This window comes from Oryzias melastigma, linkage group LG9 (assembly GCF_002922805.2).
Source record: "Oryzias melastigma strain HK-1 linkage group LG9, ASM292280v2, whole genome shotgun sequence".
Taxonomy (NCBI): Eukaryota; Metazoa; Chordata; class Actinopteri; order Beloniformes; family Adrianichthyidae; genus Oryzias; species Oryzias melastigma.
The window spans coordinates 29313964-29329597 of NC_050520.1; the positions used below are offsets into that span (position 1 = coordinate 29313964).

General features: G+C 43.4%; 1 protein-coding gene across 2 annotated transcripts in view; it reads left to right on the forward strand.

The window, feature by feature from the left end:
• The window catches only part of sema4c (sema domain, immunoglobulin domain (Ig), transmembrane domain (TM) and short cytoplasmic domain, (semaphorin) 4C), a 118708-nt gene extending 104087 nt beyond the window's left edge, over window positions 1-14621 (forward strand). For both annotated transcript variants that reach the window (XM_024275806.2, XM_024275808.2), the window contains 5 exons: window positions 5752-5867; window positions 6692-6849; window positions 9003-9094; window positions 9225-11488; window positions 13607-14621. In XM_024275806.2, coding sequence (XP_024131574.1) covers window positions 5752-5867; window positions 6692-6849; window positions 9003-9094; window positions 9225-10120 — 1262 coding nt within the window. In that variant the 3' untranslated portion in view covers window positions 10121-11488; window positions 13607-14621. The remainder of the gene's footprint in view (window positions 1-5751; window positions 5868-6691; window positions 6850-9002; window positions 9095-9224; window positions 11489-13606) is intronic.
• The last annotated feature ends 1013 nt before the right edge of the window (window positions 14622-15634 follow it).

Consider the following 15634-nt stretch of genomic DNA (forward strand, 5'->3'; position numbering starts at 1 on the left):
TCACACACACATACACTCTCACATTCACACCTAGGGGCAATTTAGAGTCACCAATCAACCTATGAAGCATGTTTTTGGACGGTGGGAGGAAGCCGGAGTCCCCGGTGAAAACCCACGCATGCACGGGGAGAACATGCAAACTCCACACAGAAAGGTCCCAGCCGGGATTCGAACCGGGGCCTTCTCGCTGTGAGGCGAGAGCGCTAACCACTGCGCCACCGTGCAGCCCTGCTCTAATAAATATCTATTTGTTATTTTGTATGGCTGAATCCGAATTCTTCCCGTACGGCTCCTTCCTACCCTTCCAATTATAAGGGCATTTGTAGGGGTAGGGGTGTTCGAAACATTTTTCTTCAAGTGGGTGTTCTCTGAAGCACCGAAGTTTACACTTAAATGTAACTAATGACTTTTTGTTTCAGCATGACTTTTTAAAGTTATAAAAGTTATGTATTTTCCTAGCACTAGCATGTAACATAGATGACTGGCAAATTATGATGACATCATCGAGGGGTTGTGTTGTCCCAATTTGAAGACATTATTTTTCCAAACTCCCTCCTGGTTGGCAAGAGTGGTTGTCATAGAAACTTTGACTCAGATCACTCACTGCTTACTGACGATGTTTTTCTACTAGCCAAAAAACAAATATGGCAACTGAATCGACGAAATGGTCAATTGACATATTATGTCAATTACAAGTGGTAGAGGTGTGGGTTTCAGAAAGATCACTCCTGAATGGCTAGAGTGGTTAGCATAATAATGCTGACTCATACCGACTCGGAACCAATCACTGCCTACTGACGATTTCTGTTTCCAACATGGCGGCATCGATATTGTGAAAAAATAGCAACTAAATTGACTTCTTTTGGTGGGAGTTGGAAGTTTACTGTTTTTTATTGGTCCAGCCTCATTTCCACTGAGTGGTACGGTCCGGTACAGTAACGAGTGGTACAGTGTTGTCCATTCAGTTAAGCCTCGCTTCCACTGAGCGGTTTGTTTTCACAGCACATGCGTGGCATAGACCGCTAGCATGACGCTAGCTCTCCCTGTATCAGACCGTTGTTGCCAAAGATGGCAAAGAACGTTTGCAGTTCCACTGCAGACTAGATGTTGCTGTTGTTTACAAGCATTCTCAGGACCAAAAGAGTAGACAGGAAACGCAAAAACCCCAATGTTGGAAACATTAGCTCAAATGAGCGCTTTCTAATGTCGTCATCACTTTTTGCTTGTCAACAAGTGGCTACAACCGCTCCATTCCTCTTTTTGATGGACCTACAACTGATGGAGGCCCTACTAAGAGGTACGGTTCAGTACTGTTAAATGGGTCCAATTTAATATAGAAATGCTCAAAACACCGGACCAGACCGCACTGGATCGGACCTCTCAGTGGAAACGAGGCTATATAGAGCTAATAAAAACTTGTTAATTTTGATGAGATTTTGAAAAGTTGTAATTTCTTTGGCTTTAAAAACTTCAGTTCATCCCCACATGTGTGACTTTCTTTCCTAGAAAATGCACCTGCGCAGATATAAGTCTGTATGAGAACATCCTGTTCTCCGGTTTTTGGCTGAGAAAGGACGACTGGCGTCCAATCATCTGGGCTATCTGTCATAAATGAATGAGTAAAGCCTCACAGGCTTAGCCCAAAGCTGGTGTTTTTGCACGCTTGTTGTGCTGGATTGCATTAGAGCGTGTGATGTGCCAGCTATTTGGCTCACCCTCTGAGGTCTACATGTTTTTTTGAAATGACACCCTTTGGTCGCAGTCTTTCAACATACTCCCCTGTGTGCGTGTCAGCGTGAGTCTAGACATTTCACACGCTGTTTTGTTACACAGCTCTCAGGCCGTGGTGGCACGGGGGAACAGGCGCTGCTAAGAGGTACGGCGGTGCAAAGACAAACACGCCATCTGGCCGCCACTTCAGCTGGGCTCCAGTTAAAGACTCCATTTGCATGAGGGGATCTGTCTTCATGCATCGACGGGGGGAACGTCCACCTATGTGCAACTTAATTAGTATCTACACTCAGTAGCCATCAGGCCCATATGCTGGCATCCTGTTTTGGCACAGATCAAAGCTGGGCTCGTTCCTCCTGGATTTAATCCTGAATCCAGCCTGACAGCGGGAAGTCAGACTCTCTGGGAATGAGGAGAGTGCGTCGCTTACGATTCAGATCACCGCGGCGACAGCGGCAACACTGACAGGGCCACAGCTATTGATTCTGGGACCCGTCTGTTGGCATGTGCTCGGGTGACACGGTTACAAACCGACTCAGACGCGTAAGCGCTTGTCCAGGCGAGCACAGGGCTTATGGCAGACGGGCGCCGGTGGGCTCGATCAGTCAGTAACTCCAGCCTATGTGGAGACAAACAGACGAGGGGACAGGTTTTCTGAAGAAACAGGACTGAAGGATTAGCTGACAGCGCTCCCCGACGCACCGATCACATAACACGCTTCCATGCCCTCACACGTGCCCTTCTTTATTTGGCGCCCTGCTCCTTAACGTTCTCCTAATCGTGGACCACACGTGTCAGCATGCAGGGCCACTCAAGGTCGCCCCCAGCAGCTGCACTCAGGATGTCTTTCATCTAAACTCGTACGCGGTGCCCTACTTCAAAAAAAAAAAAAAAACACGAGCTCCTCTTCTCCTTCCTCCTCCTTTTCCCGGAAAACTCTCCAAGCTTCTCTAATAGTCTCCGTTCCCAGAGGTTTAAACACGGCCCAGAACGGCGAGCATCTCCATTCTTTCAAAGATCACTTTGAAATCGTCCGCCTCTGAGGAGGAGGAGGAGGAGGAGCTGTGTGTTCCAGCATGAGCCGCTCTCATCGTCTTCTCGCCGCGGCTGCATCGCATTAGCAGTCAGCCCACGACAAACTTTCACAAACCGTCTCTGACGGCATCCAGCTAAAGTGATTATTGTCATCGGTTAACTTGCACCCACTCCAATGAAAAGTGTTTTTAACACGTTTATGTGGCATTTCTCTAAATATATAAAAAAGTGTTTTTGGTCCAATTCTTTTGAGAAAAAAAAGCAGCCCAACCGGAATCTGACCATTTTCCTCATTTTCTTAAAAATCTACATCCTTTCCATCAAAGGTGTGTCCTCCTCCTCAAACATCTCCAAACTATCAGCTTCTTTTAGTGTTCAGAGTCCTGCGCTGGATTTCTGATCTGACCTGAACATGAGGGTGTTCAGGTCAGATCAGAGCTTGTTTTTCTTTCTTTGCCTTTGCAGCAGATGTTTTTGTTTTTCTGCCTCCTTCCTGTCCTCTCTGACCCCGGCAGATGGTCGGCCTCGTTCAGCCTGCTTCTTCTGGAGGCTACTCCGTGTTGGGTCCTTGATGGGGATCGAGTCTCCCCGTTGCATTCAACAAACAGGATTACTCATACAAGTCCTCGTTACAATCCTGTTGAATTCAATTGGATGAAATGGAATTCAGCCATTCTGAAGTGCCGTAGAAACTACTTTTTGGCGGACCGAGTAAAGATCTGTAGCGCCTCCCAGAGGACACGTGTGTAAATGGGGATAAGGACAGTGTCAGAGAATATCTGCTTTTCTGCTGATGCAAGTTTCAATCAGCCAGTTTTCCATGTGATTGACAGCCCAAATGACTGTGACTAACTATTAATTAGGAAGTGAATGTGCCTTTTTTATTAAAGCTTTAGAAAAAAAATACTTTCTACTGGATTTTTTCATGCAGGTCTGGGAGAAGTTTTCATTTTTAAATAGCTCGTGTTGAACAAAGCTGAAAAGTTGGTTATTTTTCCAGAGAAAATGTAGTTTGGTGGTTCAGGCTGAGGCAAAAGTTGGTGGTTTTATAGTATGAGTTGAGCTTATTATTGTCAGCCATGAGTCCAATTATTGTTGAACTTATCTCAACCTCTTCAGGTCAGTGATCCGGCGGCGGTGGAACCAGCTGCCTGACCTTCAACACACATCAGCTTCACCACTAATATTCTAAAAGATGGTGGGGACTGAGCTCCTCACCTGAAGAACTTCTTAAATTAGCTCCGAACCAGGGCTTCATTTTAACTCACTTTAGAAAACAAAAAGGAAAAAATCTGGTTTAATTCACAATTCTTTCTTACTGTGCGTCTTAGTGAAAATTTTGCCCACAAAAACTCACCTACTACCCAATAAAAAATAATTCTGTGAACGACCCCTCCCTCCCTAAAAAATGATGACATCACTGTGGGAAATAATGTCCTAAAATGAATAGCGCCAAAATCTTTTATGGGGTTAAAAAAAAAAAATCAAAATACCAAAAAAAAAAAAAAAAACACACACGTCAGGAATATATAAAGGAATCTTTGAAATTATTATGGGATGGCCACAGGACTTTCAGCTTGGCAGTGTGAAATTTGCCGATATTCACATTTTCCCAAAATTTGGTAAACAAAACCTTCATGAAATTGCACCCCACACATTACAAGGTTAAATTTTCAACCACAACTGAAGTTTTGTTGACCTTTGGGAAGTGGCTGCAGTTGAATTTTCAAATAAAAAAGGACACCTCTAGAATTAGGAAGCTACTTGGGTAAAATTGTTGGATTCAAAAGTTGTAGATTTTGACCGGTACTAGCAAAGTGTTCATCTGTTGCTCGCGCATTTATCTTAACCGGAGGATTGTAAAAATGTAACATGTGAATCCCTGCCTCTAGCTGAACGCAAAAATATAACATACGATATGACCATATAAGGAATATGGGCGTGGTTAGCAAAATACCTCTGTTGCCAAGCAAATCCAAAGTTTACTGTTGCCAATTCTTAAAAAAATTACATAGTCCTGTTCGTTACTCCCAGACGACCAAAAAATTAAATGGTTGCTATGGAGATAAAATGGCAGAAAAGCCTCTATTTTGAAAAAAGGGGTTTATCACACACAGGTTGGCAGAAGGGGAGAGTGAGGGTTAAAAAAAGAGGGTAATGGGGGCGTGTTTGAATATCCTTTATGTGTTAGGTCATTTATATCCAAATATATCTTGCTTTGTAATTTTTTTGTCATTCTGTTTGTAAAAATCCTTTTCTAAACGACTAAAAGCAAACGCTAGCCATTAGTGCTGATGCTTTGATTGATGCAGCGCATCACAGAAAAGCGGGTAGCCGAGTAACAAAAGGCTGCTAGAATAACGAAACTGTATTGGAACACCTGGAGGAACATCTGGCAGCTATAATGAGGTTATTTCACGCGAGGTCAGAGACGTGACTGATTTAGAAAAAGAGAAAAAAAAGGGAAAAAAAAGTTTCCTGGAGAGAAAAATAGATGTGCAGAGGTTCACTCCTCTGTCTAAAAGCAGTCGGAAAATAGTTTTTCCCCTGAAAGTGTGCAGATTTTCAACACTCCGTCCTCTTTATTGTATTAAAAAACACAAAAAATGAGCGTAAAAACCTCAGTGCTGGAGCTCCGGCTGCCATCAGTGGTGAATATTCGGGTTTGTTGGCAGGATCCTCTAATGGAAATCCCTGTATGAGCTCAGAGAATCGTCCAAAAGCCACTGTCTAAGAACACAGTTCACCACGCGACCCATGAATGCAGCTCAAAGCTCCGTCATGCAGAGAAGAGGCCACATGTGAACTCAGCTTTAATCCAGACCGAAGGCAAAAACATCCTCTGCAAAGATAACCACCACAGATGACAGCTGTATGCTCTGACAGCCTTTATTCAGGAACGTGTTTCTGCTTAATGAAACTGTCGGGTGCTCCAGTCGCCGGATCCTGGAGCCCGTTTCACGGTTCGCCCTCCGTGTGTTGCAGAGGAGGGCTGGCTGCAGAGGGTGGTGATCCTGGGCTCCGAGGCGCACGTGATCGAGGAGATCCAGCTGTTCGAGACGGCGCAGCCTGTGGACAGCCTGACCATCTCCCACTCCAAGGTAACCAAAACACTGCTGGCTCTGATACACAGCGGAAAGAGTATTTAGACTGTTGAGGAATGTGCTGGAATGTTCTTGGATAGCTGTGGGTTTCAATTCACACATATTGGATTTTTAGGGGAAAAAACGACCTTTTATCGCTTTGAATTGAGGAGGGTTTGAAGTGGATGGGGAGGGGGGCGGAGCTTGGCAACGGCTTAAATCACTGCAGCGCTGCTCTAAAACCCCTCACCTTCATTTAGTTCCAAATAGAGTTTTTATTTACTGCGGCAGAGGAGCTCATTCTGCAGCAGCTCTGCGCTTCAGCGGGGCCGTGGGGTCATTATCATCTCTGTGTTCAACTTTCTGTCTTTCAGAAAAATGGGACTCCACAAATATTCCCAACCTTTTAGTTAAGCTTGTTTTTTTCAATAGAAATTCCTAAAATATTCTCATTTGCTTCCGGGTTTCCTGCAGCAGCAGAGAGCTGGTCTCACGTGTCGCTGTAGTCCTGCAGCGCAGCGTCCGTGGATCGATGGTCTTTTAGCAGCGTGTTCTCAGTGCTAAAGCCCTCCGCTTATCTCGTTAATGCGGGCTTAGCCGCCGACAGAAATATTTTATAACCGCTTCTGAAAAAAAAAAGAAAAAAGGACGCAAACCAGATTGGATTGGAAGAAGGTCAGAGGCTGCATGTTAATGTAATTGAGAGCGATTATCCCATTATCTCCTCCAACCCATAACTCCGTCCCTCGCTGTTTATCTTTCCTCTGGCGCTCCGGTTCCTGGTGGACTCTCTCTGCTTCATCTGTCCCTCGCTCACGTTTCTTCCACGTCTCTCTCTGCAGAAGTACTTGTACATCGGCTCGCGCTCTGAGGTCCTGCAGCTGCCCTTGGCCAACTGCAGCCGCTATCAGTCCCAGCCGGACTGTCTGCTCGCCCGAGACCCCTACTGCGCCTGGGACAACGAGGGGCGAGCCTGCGTCCGCATCGACCTCCACCGAGGGTGAGGCTCGTTCATGTTAAAGGGTTTCCTGTTGCTATAGAGTGGACAAGTCAAGAATCTGGATATGTCTTAGATCAAGAATCTGCAGGCTGAGGATCCTGGATGAAAAACAAAAATGCTTTTAATTTTAAAAAGTAATTTTTAGATTATAAAGCACATCAAATTCCAATTCAACTTTATTTATATAGCATTTTTCCTGCTTTCAACCATCTCAAAGTGCTTTCCACAGTAACATAAACAACAGTAAGACAAAAAGTCGAAAAAGCAATCATAATAACATAAAATAAAAACAAATACAAATAAAAATAAATAAAAACACATTAAAAAAATAAATAAAATTAAAAAAAAATTTTAAAATAAAACAAAAGAGTCAGATAAATAAAACTCCATTCATTCATAGTTAAATCACGCATATGTATCACCCTCTTGACTACAGTACCCATAATCCTCCAACAAACCATCAAAAAATGCAGCTTAATTTACAAAAGTGAAACCTTTTGACAATTTTTTGAGTATTACAAAATCACTTTAAGATCAGTAAGCACAACCAGAAATCCTACTTAAGGCGGATTGATTTATAAGGTAGACTGTATATTTTTAAACAAAATTCAAGAATTTTAACTACACCTTATGGTCCAAAAGTAAGATAAGAGTCACTTAATTATTTAAAATGTAACTTTAGCTTGTTAGATTTACGAATTTCTGGCTGAGATGCACCAACTACAATAAAACAAACATATGTATATACTATAGAGTCACCGGCCACTTTATTCAAGAGCACGTAGCTTCAGGTAAGATGGTGGATGTAATGAAGTCTAATGGAACCAATGGATGTCAACCGGACATTTATCTAAAGGGCAGAAGTCGGTGTTGTTTATTTTATCATTGTTAGTTTTTGTTTTACTTTTATTTTATTATAATTATTTTCCTAATCCTTCGGAACCAACAGGCGTTCTGCTGTCCAGCTGTGTGAATAATGAAACTCTTTCTCTAAAATTAACTTAAACTTTTTATTTGTTTTATTTATTTACTTATTTGAACATTCGGTGATTAACATTTTATGGAAATAAAGAGAGAATAGGGAGATTATTTGTAGTTTTTGGAGAACAGAGGTCTTTTATTTTCATATTCTCTGACGGCTGCAATGTAGAACACAGTTCTGTGAGGGGGCGGAGTCAAACTGAGCTATCTGCTATTAGAAATCCATCAACGAGGAAACCGATCTTAATTTTATTTTAGAATAAGGAACACAATAAGGAACATTTATTTAAAAAAAAAACAGAATTCCATTAATAAAATTAAAAATGATAAGTTTCCGTGGTAAAAAACACAACAACTTTAAATAAAATACAACTTCCGTTGGACATCCAGCAGCTCTGTCAAGTCTATCCACCATCACGTCTGCCATTTTACCTTCAGCTGGGGGCCTCTCACTTTATTACGTCCACTTTTCTAGTGCCGGGTTGGATCCCTTTTTGTCTTCAGAACTGCCTTAATAGATTCATCAATGTACTGGAAACATTCCTCTGAGAAGTAGCTGGAAGTAGCATCAGAGGATGGTACCTGTGGTCGTAAAGGGATGGACATGGTCAGCAACAATACTCAGGGCGGCTATGGTGTTGTAACCATGCTGAATTGGTGCCAAGAAAATATCCCCCACACCATTAAACTACCACCACCATCCTGAACTGCATTGAAGCATTCAGATGATCCAATGTGACGACGTGTCTTTTATTTTGAAAGGAACCTCAGTCAAAAGTCTTTCTTTTTTTAAGTATCTTTTTGTACATGTTTTATTTCTACAAAACTGCAATAGTTTCTTTGCGTGTATCTTATTAACTGAACTTTTTAGCTTCTACTGAGTTGTTGTCAGTGAGAAATTGCCTGAAATTACTTATTAAATGTAGAAGGTTCCAGACCTTTACTTCAGATGAACACACAAAGGCTGCAGGCTTCACGTATACTAAAGCGAAAAGTCATTTGCTTTTTAAATTGATCAGCAAGGGGTTGCTAAATAAGTTTCAGGCTGCAACGAAAATGAGTTTGTCCTCAAGTATTTTCATTTATTTCTCTCTGTCTCCTCTGCTCACTATGAAGGTGCAGCTAATTTCTTAGAAGGAAAAAAAAGCTGAATCTCCTCTTCTTGTCTCCAGGTCCACTTCCTCCCTCTCACAGGACCTCATGCTGGATCGCTTCAGTCGTGGAAAAGCCAAGTTTGATAAGCCGGTCTCCATTCCCAGCCCCGGTGAGAACAACTCACTAGTGGCCCCTAGTGGTAGTAGGCTGTCAATACAAGCTGTGCTGTGTGGAAAGAGGAGATTACAAAATAAAAACGCGTTTTTGCTCTCCACCTCACCCCCACCTCTTCTCCGCAGAGCACTCCCGCCTCAGGAACGTCACCGTGGTCGTGGGGTCGGACATGATGCTGCCGTGCCAGCTGGTGTCGAATCTGGCACAGCCGTGCTGGGTCCTCAACGACCGCGAGCTCCAGCTGGGCGACTCGGAGGCACGGGGGCCGCGCTTCGACAGAACGCTAAAGGCTCTGGTGATCCCGGAGGCGGGGCAGATGCAAGCGGGCCGATACGTCTGCTACTCTGAGGAGCAGGGGGTCAAGTTCCAGACGGAGCGCTATCAGGTGGCGGTGGTCGCCAGTGCGCCAGTGTTCATGGAGGCCCGAGCGCCGGACAGCAGCATGGGGCTCTTCTGGGTGCTGGTCATCACGCTGGGAGCGGCGTGCCTGCTGCTCCTGGTGGCGGCTCTCTACCTGCGTAGGAGGCTGAAGCTGGCGCTCGGGAAGGGCGCCGACATGAAGCCGCTGGAAAGCACCCTGGTCTACCCGATCACGTTGCCCAAAGACCCGCCCACGTTTGTCCCGAGCAAGATGCCCACCGATGAAGACCGGTTCTGGGAGACGGGCGCCAACTACTACTATTCGGACGGCTCGCTGAAAATCGTCCCCGGCCACGCCCTGGGCCCCAGCAGCGTCAGCAGCACGGCGTCGCCCAGCGCCATACCTGGCCAGCCCATCCACTCCCCGAGCCGTCTCAGCCTCACCAACATCCGAGGCTCCGGTAGCAACGGCTACATCCGCCTCAACTTGAGCACAGCGGGGGAGGAGAGGGCTAGCGGGGCTGGCGCTGGGGGCGGCGGGCTGGGGGGACTAGGCGTGAGCGGGAACGACTACTCGAGCCCCTTCAAGGAGGAGCTGAGGCGCACCCTGCAGCAGAGGAGCGTCCTGCCTGACGCAAACCCAGAGGAGTCGTCCGTGTAGGCGCCTCCTCCGCCGCTACCCAGTTGGAAAAAACAACCGACCTACCTCCCTCCTTTTGAGGACGCCTGCTCTCCGTTCGTGACACGCCGTCGACTCCCATGCTGTCTCTCCTGTTCCGCCAATGCCTGTTTGGCACCTGTAGACATTTCTAGCACACAGCATGTTGAAACCACGCGTCCGCACTCCGCACTCGGCGACATGCGCTCCTACGGTTACCGCGTTTTTGGCGACACGCAGTCACGGTTTCTCTGCTTCCACTGTGCGACTGCCACTTGTGTACATTTTGTATTTAAAAGAAAAAAAAGGATGAGGAGAGCGCCTCAAGCATGGAAGCCCAACAAAAGGGCGGGTTATTTTTTATTTTGAGTGGCGCCCCGCCTACAAGGAAACTGGGCGACCTACTGGAATATCCAACTGATTCCTTTGAGACTTTTACTGCACTTATAAAACTGGAAGCATGTCTTCCCCTCTTTTTTATCTACTTGTGAGCCAGGAGGGGGAAGGGAATTGGGGCGGGACTATAAAGACTAATGAATCTCCAGGCAAGTCGACAATCATGTCCCTGTGACAGGAGCTCCTGTGTGGGACAGAAAGGAGAACAGAGACAGGCAAAAAAAAAAAAAAGATCTGGAGAAAAAGGACACGAATGAAGGACAATCTAAAGACTTTGTACCCAGTTTAAATATTTTTCCCTCTTCCTATGTTGTATTACCGCTTTGATTTGATGTGATAGTTTGAAATACGATGTTCCTTGTTGTGCTTTTCTCCCCCCTCTGTCTTACGGATGACTCCGGGGTTCCCAGAGTTTTGCAAAAACTCCGGCTGACGGGACTCGCTCAGTTCTGCACCCGGTGGGGGGGCGGGGATTGTCACCGTTTTTTTGGATGCTCTTCCACCTGCTCGGAAAAACAGAGGCTGTTCGGCGGCGTCAGAATCCTTGCACAGTTCCAAACTGAAGACGACATGAAGACATGAAGGCGCGAAGAATGTAGTAGAACCCTCATCGTTGTGACCGCTGTGGATGTTTCATTAAGTGCTTTATGTGTTATGTTGTCCGTGGGGGGGGGTGGGTACTCGCACTGCCAAGAAGGAAACTACCACACAAACACACACAACAGTACCCGGCATTTGGGGCACAATGATTGTGATGCACCTTTAACGTCCATGAACCAACCCCCTTCCTTCCGACTCCCAGAGACTGACCCGGAGCTACTGTGGATTTATGCAGTGGAGAATCCACTGTAACACACACCAACACAACAAGAACACACACACACACAGTTTGGTGGAAGAATGGACTGATTGCTGCCATGCTGAGAATCGACTTGGTCCAGGCAGGAAGCAGCTGCGGATCTGAAAAAAACAGAGGTAATTTCAGTCTTTTTTACTAAGTTAGATGGTTCTGACACTAAAGACTTCTCTAAAGAAGAGGAATAAGCTCAACAAAGAACATTCTCTTCAGAAATTCTGGTTATTTTTTAAGGTTCCACTTAAATTGAAGACGCAATTCTACGAAAATGATGTTTTTAACATGTTATTGTGGCTTTTCTCTGATGATGACACAGGACACATATTAAGAAAATTAGGCTTAAAATTTCATTTCTGAGTATTTCTTTCTTCAAACTGCTGTAAATCAGGCGTGTTTCTGTTTTGTTTCTGGTTTTATTCTGGCACCAGGTGAACAGTTTGAATGACTGAGAGAGCTCTTTTCCTCTCAGGTGGTGTCTTTTACAAACAGTGGTGGACATGTATTGCTCTGTTTCCATGTCCACAGAGCTCGCTGTGTTTGTACTTTTGATTTAGAAGCTTTCTCATCTCTTGTTTCAGTTAAAGGTCGTCCTGACTGTTATATAGTGTCTCAAGAGCACATGTGTCAAAGTTAAGGCCCGTGGGCCGGACTCGGCCCTCCCGGTAATTATATACGGCCCTTCAGATCATTTTATTTTATTGTTATTAATGGCCGGATGTTATCTTGCGCTTATTTCTAATTTGTATATTTCTGTCAAAACATTTTTTATGAAAAACTTTTGACTTTTTGTTTAGTTTTTTTTTTTAGGCTATTTTGGAGTTTAGCTAATATTTCAGCTACATGCTAACTGTTTTGGCTAATTTCGGCTTTTTCTTTAGTTTTTAGGCTGTTTTGGAGTTTAGCTAACATCTCAGCTACATGCTAACTTTTTTGGCTAATTTAGGCTTTTTTTCTTTTTTTTGGGGGGGGGGCTGTTTTGGAGTTGGGCTATTATTTACAGAAGACAAAGACATACGTCATGGGTGTAAAACTAAATCCAACCGATGAAATTACTACAACTTTTAAACTTTAAAAACGTAATTTTTTAACATAAATATGAATGAAAACAAACAGGAATATTATTCTAGGATACATCAACTTAAACCTTAAATAACTTTCAATATTTTGCTCTTCATAATAATATTTTCTGTCAAAATGATACAAGTTATAAATAAAGTAAATGTTAAAAGAAAAAAAAAACTTCAAATTTCTTTTCTTGTATGTTATTTTATACAAAAAGTTAAACAAAATAACATAGGGCCATTAATAATAATTCCATGAAATGATCTGGAGAGCCGGATATAATTACCTTGCGGGCTGGATTTGGCCCCCAGGCCTTGACATACATGGATTTAGACAAGAAGTTTATACCGCAGGTAGTTTGTAGCACTCCTAGCGTATTTACTACGTCACAAATATGATCTTTTCCCATCTGCATTTTTTTGTCTGTTCCTGATTCACAACTATTTGAATTAAGAATCACTCAGAAATGCAACTTTGAGCTCCATTATAAGAAAAATGCCACAAGAACATGGAAAAAACACTATTTTCATTAAAGACAATGAATAAATGTGTTTTATTTTCTTATAGTTGAACATTGTGTGCTGCTTCCAGCATCTGCAGCCTGACCTGCTTTAGTGTTTGCATCCACTTATTGGGAGACGGATTTTTTCTCCATCACGAATAGTTATTAGGATTCCAGACTTATTATTGCATCAGCAAAAACTCCACTGAGCTGCTCCTGCGCTCCAGCTGTAGACACGAGTTCTTGTCGTGTACTGGGTGCTTTGTGACCGGTCAGCCTCTCATCAAAGATGTCCTTGTACATTGGGGGGGCTGGGTTTGTATGAAATGCCTCGAGGGGACAGGTGCGTCAGAAAAGCTGCTTTCCTGGCAGCAGATAAGAGCAGAGCCCACACACGGCCTGCAGCCGGCAGCCGGAGGATTGTATTAGGAAAAGAAAGAGATGTGCTCTTGACAGAATATCAGAACAGCTTGACCCGGTTCTGAGTGAAACAAGCGGGCGCTGACAATCTTCTGATTCATAATGCCTTGTAATATTCCAGTCGGAGCAGACAGCTGTCGGAAGCAACTTTTCTCTGGATTATTTCGAAAAACCTAAAGAGGTTTTTCTTCACATTTCTATAAATATTGTGTTCTGGATACATTTTAACTCCCGCATTTGTTTTCTGTTTCAGCATCCCATCAGTGGTGGCCTTTGGTGTTTCTGTCCCGCGTGCAGGAGTGGACCGGACCGGAGAATCCCGCTTGGAGCCCGCCGTGTACAGAGACGGATGTAGAATATCCGAACGACCTGGAGTCCATCCCAGTGTTGCATGGACTGCACATCCTTCTCGTTCATCGATGGTTTTCTGACTTTTATTTCTGGACACTAACGCCGCGCGACAATAACACAAACAAAACTGTTGAGCGCCTGATCCCGCCAGACGCCACACCTTCATTGCTGCATTTCAACGTCTTTTTCATGTGCCTCTTCACCCGTTTGGATAAGCCAAAGTAGACTGCGATTGCTTTTGTCTCCACTTCTTCAGCTGCTCTTATTTGACATGCGGGTCCGAGTCCATACGGATGCGCTGAAATTCCCCCTGCAGCTCATCTTCCCCTCCAGCAGAGGCCAAAACAAGCTTGAAATGAATGGATCTCTTCTTGTTACAAACTCCTGAATGATGCTTTGATTTTTTTTAGCCCCCCTCTAAACCAAATACGGATTTGTTTTCAAGCTAATTTTGATTTTTTAATTTGTTCCCAAAGCAGAGAGCCTAAAACCACATCAGCTCCTCTCATTGGTACTCATGATGTCTTAATATTTGTCCCTGTTCTAACCGCCTCGTGTTTTACTTCAGCACACTGATAAAGAAATATGGATGTCAAGCTTGATTTAACTGAAAATGCACGTTCAGAGATCTTCATGTGCAGTTTTTACTGTGTTTGCACACCTGTTTGATCATCTTTCTCCCATTCGAGGCTTTAAGTTCTGCTGTTTTCCTGCATTATTGGTTTGTATGACTCCTGTCTGATTCTACCCCCCCTCTTGTTTTTGCCCATCTGTTTTTTATTTTTTTGTTTTTAAAGTATGTTAAGTAACTTATTTCACTTGTACAAACATGTTGATATTTATTGTCACTGTACATATGTCCTTATTTTTCATATGTGTGTGCCCAAACACACAAATAAAAATAGAGATCTACTTTGGAGGCTGGACTTTGTGTGTTAAAGTTTAATGAGAAGAAGCCATGAAAAAGGGTTTACAAAAACCTGAAACTTTATTACAAATTACAGTTTTAATGAAGCAAGAAAAGGGAGTAGGAAAGTGTGTATTAAATAGAAACATTTTTAGGAATAGTTCATTTATTATTGCATATTTAGAAAGAAACAATGTTATTTTTTTACTTTTAAGTATTTTGTCAGATTCTTAAATGTCTAAAATAGTCTTCTTTTAAGCAGTAAAAAAGAAAAACATGGAGAAGTTTGGCACCAGTAACTAAGATATGACAAAAGGGCAAATGATGTGATTTCTGAGGCACGGTGCACATAAAAAGCATTACTGCACTGATCCAGAAAAAACCCAGAGGCTGTTTTCCATCTGTTTTCCCTGGACAGATGTTAAAATTATAAAAAGATAAGACCAACAATTATAAATATCAATATAAAGGATAAACAATTACTGCAAACCCACTGAAACCGTTCTGGGGTCATGGGGTCGCTGGAGCTTGTCCCGGCTACTCATTGATGAATGTGGGGTACGCCCTGAACAGATCGCCAGTCTGTCACAGGAAATACACAAAATGTTATATGTAAAGGGTTAATACCCAATGAGGTGTAGATGACTCAGAGGATCAGGGCCGTCTTCTCAGGTTTCTAGCTGAGAGCAGAACATTCAGAGGTTTTGTCCTCGCGCCTCTGTTTCGTCCATGAATTTCTGATAATACAATTCAAGCATTATCTTTTATGTATAATGAAGGTTTTAGGTGTAACTTTATAAAAACAACAAGAATACAATTAGTCAACAAATTAATCAACATGTTGTTGAAAGAAAATAAAGAGAATCCAGATGAAAGTCCCATATTCCTTTGGGCCACATATATTTGTGTTGATAGAGGATCATCTCAGACCTCACAGCTCCACACTGAAAAAAAAGGTCTGTTGGATCTACATGAAAATATCATGGACATCGGTCGCACGAAAAAAAATCATGTTATACCAAC